This window comes from Rhagoletis pomonella, unplaced genomic scaffold (assembly GCF_013731165.1).
Source record: "Rhagoletis pomonella isolate Grant_MI unplaced genomic scaffold, Rhpom_1.0 Rhpom_scaffold_00007, whole genome shotgun sequence".
In the NCBI taxonomy this organism is placed as follows: domain Eukaryota; kingdom Metazoa; phylum Arthropoda; class Insecta; order Diptera; family Tephritidae; genus Rhagoletis; species Rhagoletis pomonella.
In genome coordinates this window covers 34,469,007-34,475,496 of record NW_023458561.1, presented here as the reverse complement: position 1 = coordinate 34,475,496, position 6,490 = coordinate 34,469,007, and the positions used below count along the sequence as shown (strand labels likewise).

The 6,490-nt window shown below is 39.8% G+C and overlaps 1 protein-coding gene across 6 annotated transcripts in view; it reads right to left on the bottom strand.

The window, feature by feature from the left end:
- The window catches only part of LOC118742662 (protein FAM13A), a 120,901-nt gene that overhangs the window by 6,261 nt on the left and 108,150 nt on the right, over positions 1-6,490 (bottom strand). For all 6 annotated transcript variants that reach the window (XM_036474901.1, XM_036474902.1, XM_036474904.1 and 3 more), the window contains one exon: positions 4,339-6,408. In XM_036474901.1, the coding sequence (XP_036330794.1) occupies positions 4,339-6,402 (2,064 nt within the window). In that variant the 5' untranslated portion in view covers positions 6,403-6,408. The remainder of the gene's footprint in view (positions 1-4,338; positions 6,409-6,490) is intronic.

Below are 6,490 nucleotides of genomic sequence, written 5' to 3'. Positions count from 1 at the left end.
TTTGAGCCTAAATCTTTTTTGATTGATCTAAAACTTTGTACAGTTTATTTTTTAGGCTATTCACACATTTCTAGACGGTGAGAACGAGAATCCGAACTCTTTTCGAAATAAGGGCCACCCTTATGTACATATGTATGTATGTAAGAGCTTTTACAAAAAAAAAAATAAAATAAAAAAACAAAAAATAAAATGTCAACCAAAAAAAAGAGATATGAAAAGGCATAAATAAATAAAAATAAAAACTAACAAGCTTCAAGCGCGTGGTCACTGAAAATTGCGACGCAGATATGAAATACACAAAATTTCATAGCATGAATTCCGTGCATTGTTCGAAATGTTCGTCTGTCACAGAGAAAAAAAGTTCAAGCGTCTAGGTGGCGGGAATAATTTTGAAATATGTACCTTGAAATGTAAATATGTGCTAATTTTGCTAAGGTTTGGGAGAAGAGCAAATGCAAAAAGCTGTAAAGAAGAGACATATTTCAAAGGCTTACTATTTCACGCAATGGTTGCATCGCTATTTATTTCTACTGTAGACAAATATATTAAAATATAACTCAAAGCATGCATATACACACGAACTTGTTTGTAAGAGTAATAATGTGTCTACCTTACAGCGTTCCACTTTAATTAGTACAAAATGCAGAGTCACGCCCACAACTAATTTTACAAAATTTATTAACACTAAGTAATGAGCTTTCATTTCTAGTCAAAACAAATTGCATGTAGCAAAGACTAAAAAAGTCACTATTTATAGAAAACATTTATTTTTTTCTCTAATTCTTTTGTATGAGGGTGAGCTGAAATGTTTGCGAAAAACAGAACTAATGATCAACATGGAAAAAGCTCCGAAAAAGTTCACTTTTAAATAGCACCATTTACATTTTTCACATAGTTCCTTTTAAGTGGTTTTCAATGATAATTCCTAAATTAAGCTCAAAAGTCTTTCGAAGTCACTGCTTCAAGTTCGGAACAAATCTATAAAAAGAAAGTGGTGGGAAATTGTTAATGAAATAACATTTTGAGCACTGTGCAAAGGCACTTAGCAAAGCATCACACCTCGGACACTATAAAATTTAACGAACACATCCATATTGGCTTGAACGATCTACAAATGTTTCTGCAAGATTGGTCCACTGTTCCAACTATTCGCTGGTGTCCTGTGGTTGCTCTAAGCCTCCTTCCCTCCACACCCCCTATTCCCCCTCCTCATTACAAAATGCAAGATGTCGGTAGTCTATTAAATTTTGCCTGTTCTAAGTCACACACTGTGCGAGATATCAGGGCACACTGGAATCGAAGTCAACGAAGTCGCTGCCCAGTTGGCATGAGAAGGATCTTTAACTATCTTTCTAGAACCGAAACCATTTCTTGGACTCAGTTGTGGCAGAAAAATACTAAGTACTAAGCAAATGGCTATTAGTGATCAGATTTCTTGCTGATAATAAGCCACCCTCTCAAGTTCATATATATAAGTGCCTATGAGTTTCATTAGTTTGCGCTGCTTATTTTTTTGCACACCCTCGCTCGCACTAGGGACATCTCCTACAACATTTGATGGACAATTTTTGCTAATAGAAAACTTCACGTTAATCACACAAAATACAATCCAACGCTGTCAAGAGAAGCACACTAATTCCATTAAGCTTCTGTAGCCTCTGTAGTGCCGGTGAGCAATTGAGTGCATGTGTTTCCATATACATACACATATTAACATACATATATCCGTTGCTTTACTAAAGTAATAATTTCAAATTTATAGTCTAACAGCAGAGTTAGTCGGCGCTCAGTTTTTTCCTTTTTAGTGCCCTTAATTTACGCTGCGGTGTTGTGGTAAGCATTGCCCGCTACCATTCTGAAGGCTTAGGTTCGAACCGAGTTTCCGACCAATAAAAAAAATTTAACATAAACAAATTTTTTCTAATAGCGGTCATAAAAAATACAATCGCAGTCCGAAGTCGGCGTAAAACTTTAGGTCCCTCCCCCTTGTCACAACGTCAACGAAACGGCCAAACACTAACATATTGTGTCCAATCTATCGTTTATATTAGGTTGGGATGCGGATCAATTGTATTGAGATTTTAAATTATCCGTGAGATTAGAAGAATTATTATAACAATATTGTAGGAAAGTTAACAATCCTCGGCTGTATTTATTACGATCTTTTTCGCTCCCCATTTGTAAAAAAAAAAATATTTTTTACCAGCATGCTGGTGTGTTGTATGCTTGGGACTTGATGGTACAATAACTTGATGGCACCAGCAAGCTGGTGTCGTGTATTGTTCCCCCTATATATAAAAGAATTTGCTTCTTGAATGATACATTTAAAAATGGTCAAACAATGCCTGATGTCTCACCCGATCGCATCAGAATACTTTACTATAAAGGTCATGTGGTTTCCAGCTCACAGCGACGGTGGCATTTTTAGCTGCCTGTACGATTTGAATCCACATCCAAACACGCTAACGTCCGTCGTTGCTACCTAACTTTGTTTTTGCTTTCACATACAAAATTTTTCGTTAAGCGACCGGAACTCAAACATAGCGACCAGAGAAATGGCGAATCGATAACGGCTTGTATCTGTTTTATGGAGAGATAATGAGGTTTAATCATATTAAAACCTGTTCCTCGCACAATCTGCCTTAATCGACTTCAGTCACTTTTAATAAAATGCATTTTTCTTTTTACATGTTAGCCCAATGAATTTACATATGTACATTGTACATATGTCCATTAGGGTGCCTCGACAAAAATATGCGTTTTTTTTTTACCGGAACTATAAAACTGATATTTTAAGACTTCCAAATTGACGTTTTTACGATTTCGTTGATGTATTTATTTTTTACATACCGAATATTTCTTATTTTTTTATATATATAAATGTAGTTGATTCAACAGCAAAAACCACAAAAATTAATATTTTTTAGACTTGATAGAGAACTCTTGGAAAATGCAAGATATTTTCATCGAAATTTTAAACTTTTTTATTGAATTTTTGAAATGAAAAAATTTATTAAAATTATGGGTATGCAATTTTGTAGTCCTTTAAATAAATTTAGTATAACAAAGTGCAAGTTTCAAGCCGCTAAAAATTACTTGTGAATTTTGAGCATTTTTTTCGAATTAAAATTAAAATTATTAATTTCAATAAAAATTTCGGGAATTTTTTAAGGTTTTGTGTGAAATTAAAAAATTGATTCTTGTGGTTTTTTTTCTGTTGAATGAACTACATTTTTATAAAAAAAAAAGAAGAAAAATGTGTTATGAAAAATATAAATCAGTAAAATCGTCAAAAAGTCAAGATACACATATTTTTGACGCTGACTGTGTATGAAATGAAAATAAAATGTTTTACAGCATCTTTTTCCTTATTTAATAGCCGCGTCTAGTAGTTTTACCTATGCGTAGTATTCTCGTCCCGGCCATAATGGTTCGAATAGTATATTTTCACTACATATGGCTATGCATACATTTACCAAAAAAAAATCTTCCTAAGTGAATCACTACAAAAAAATGTATTTGCAAAATAAATGTATTTATGTAATTCTTACAAAATTTGTTCTAAAATTAAACATAAATTTTTGAAAACAAGCAGACGGTGCCAAAATTGGTGCTTAAAATCGCCTATTCGCAATATATTCACACGTCCTATGTCCAAATAGAGAAGGCATATGAAAAAGATTAAGCTTCGCAAGAGAACTTTGAATATTTAATTTTTATTCATCGTATGTATGTGATTCAGTACGCTAATGATGCTACCTAGCTTTTGTTTTATTTAATTCATGATTTTTTACTGAAGGCATCGCCTACTTACATACATATTATTCCTGTTATACAACTACACCGCTAATGACCATTGATTTCGCCACTTTTGCCTGCTCATCGTCGTATAGTTTATTTAAATTTAGCAGTTTGTAAACACTTAAATGCGTGGCATATGCACGCGACGTCGCGACGTTCGCAGTCGACTTGTCTCATTGTGAAAATTCTGATTGCTTTTTATTATAACTGTGTACTAACTAAGTACAGATGTTTTTTAAGCGTGTAGGCAGGTATTTTTAGTTTATTATTCGTTTGCCTGTCACTTTCGTTGAAATTTTTTTCAGCTTTTGTTTTTATCTCAGGTGTTTGTTTATATATGCACGACAAACTTAAGTGCACACTTGTCGCGCTGCAGTCGCAAATGTTCTCACGCAATCGCTGTATAAGCCAGCCTTGAAAGTAGATGCACAAGAATTGGCACTGGTATGAGCCTGAAGATTTTTAAGTCGAGAATTTGTCCCCTTATTTTTTCCTCTTTCTTTTAAGCTTCAATCAAAACCTTATCTATCTTCTTACCTGTTCAATTTCCTGCAGCGTAGCCTTCATCTTCTCCAACTTCATAGACGAATCCATGCCGCCGCTGACTTTCATGCCCAACGCGCCCATCGGATCGGCCTTCAACTCCTGTCGCTCTTTGCGCAACTTAGTTAACTCTGCCAGTATATTCTTCATATATTTGTCGTTCATGCGTTCTGCCTGTGAGGGACGATAGCCAACGCGCATTTCGTAAGCCTCTTCTAGTTGCACCAGCTTCTTCTTCAACGCCGTCAATCGCTTGTTGACCTGCTTGAGTCGCTCTTCGGGTGATTGAAAGGACATCATGGCGGGTATGACTTGCTCCATGACATCGCGCGAGGTAAAGGCACGGAAAGTGCTGAGCGATTCCATACAATCCATATCGTCGTCGAAACGCTGCACTGCCGATTGTTTGTGGAACTGCTGTGGATAGGGCATAACTTTTGAGAGCTTGGCGGCCGTGTCGAGATGGTCGATGGGGTGATGGCGCGCAGGCGCATAGCGTCGACTTAGCATCGGTGTGGCATCTTCGGGTACGCTGCGGCCCCAAGGCAAAGCCTCTTGCGCGGCGGTTAGCGGCACACTGCTGCAGGCGCTGCTAATGGCATTCGAATGCTTGACGCTCTGCGGCGCTGCAACTGCTGCTACGTTCGGCTTGTCCTCTTTGACTGCCGTTGACGTTGCGATGCCATTCACGCTTTTAAGCTGCAATTGCGTCGATGCAGGCGGCTGCATTTGTGGTTGCGCCGTTGGTGGGGTATGTTTGTGTGGCTGCTGATGGAAGTCGATTAGATTATTGTCATTGTGATCACTGGCCGTTTTCTCGTTGCCGTTGGCACTGCTGCTGCTGCTGTTGCCAGCATTAGCTGCTGTGCCTTTCTTGCTGATGAAACCGCGTCGCTCATACTTGAGCGTAGACAAGTCGTATTTGTAAGCTGAGTTTTCGTCGCCGCGCTTGGAAGAGGCCAAATATTTTGCGGCGCTACTTGCCGCAGCGTTACCGCTGCTCTTCTTTACAACGCCCACCTTGCGACCGGGTGGCAGTCGTGATTTGCACGAACGCTCACTGCTGCGGCGCCGCTCATGCTCGCATTCGCTATCGTCGCTGTCACGATGCCTTCCATTGCCATTAGCAGCACCATTGCTGCGTATGGGCGAAAAACGTTGCGAGCGCGCCGGGCTAGTTTCGTAGCGTGAGCGACGCGTCATGTCTTTGGTGGGGCCGGTGATCCACGAGTCGCGATAGACAGGCGCGGCCGTTGACTCCTCTGCTGACTGCTGTTGCGTTTGTTGATTGTTTTGTTGCTGCTGATGACGCTGACGATTGGCCAACGCACCGTCATTCTCATTGGCGGCGCGCTGTTGGTGTTGTTGCTGCAGTTGGCTCTGTTTTAAGTCGGCAGCGCGGCATTCAGCTGCTTCACGCAATTCTTGTTCATATATTGCATAGGAGGCGGTCTTCTTGAAATCCTCCGATGAGACGCGTCTAATCACATCTGCGCTCTTTATCGCTTTCAAAGCATTACTGCCGGCGTTCAGAGCATCTGCGCTGCCAGCAGAAGGCGCTTGCTGTTCTTGCGTTAGGAGCTCCTCACTGTTAGAGCGTTGCAATTTGCGATCTTGCGTCACAGATGAGGTGCTGTCTAGGCGCTCTTTGCGCTTACGTGATTTTTGCCATTCCAATGGATTAATCAGTTCGGGTAGATATGTAGAACTAAAGCGTGATGATGTTGTGTTCGAGTGCGTGCCGTTGTTGTTGTTATTATTATTATTGTGGCTAATGTTGATGATATTATTATTGTTATTATTTTGCTTAAGTGTGCTAGCGACCAGGGCTAATGTATTATTGGTCGCTTTATCAGGACTAGTGAGCGTGGCGAGTGTGTGATGAGCGCACTCGTCAACGCCCTCCTTATGGGCGGGCGTATTCGCCGCTGACGAAGAAGAAGACGATGATGACGAAGAGGAGGATGATGAATTGCTGTCGCAAGATGCTGTCGATGAGGATGAACCAGTGAGACGACTGAGGTCGTCTTCGCTAAGTCCTGTGGTAGGATGGCGCATGCCGCACTGCAAAAGAGAGAGAGAGAGAGAGGGAAGCGATTAGAGCTTAGTTTTTATGAGTTTGTTTTTATTGTTTGGTTTAGCAAAT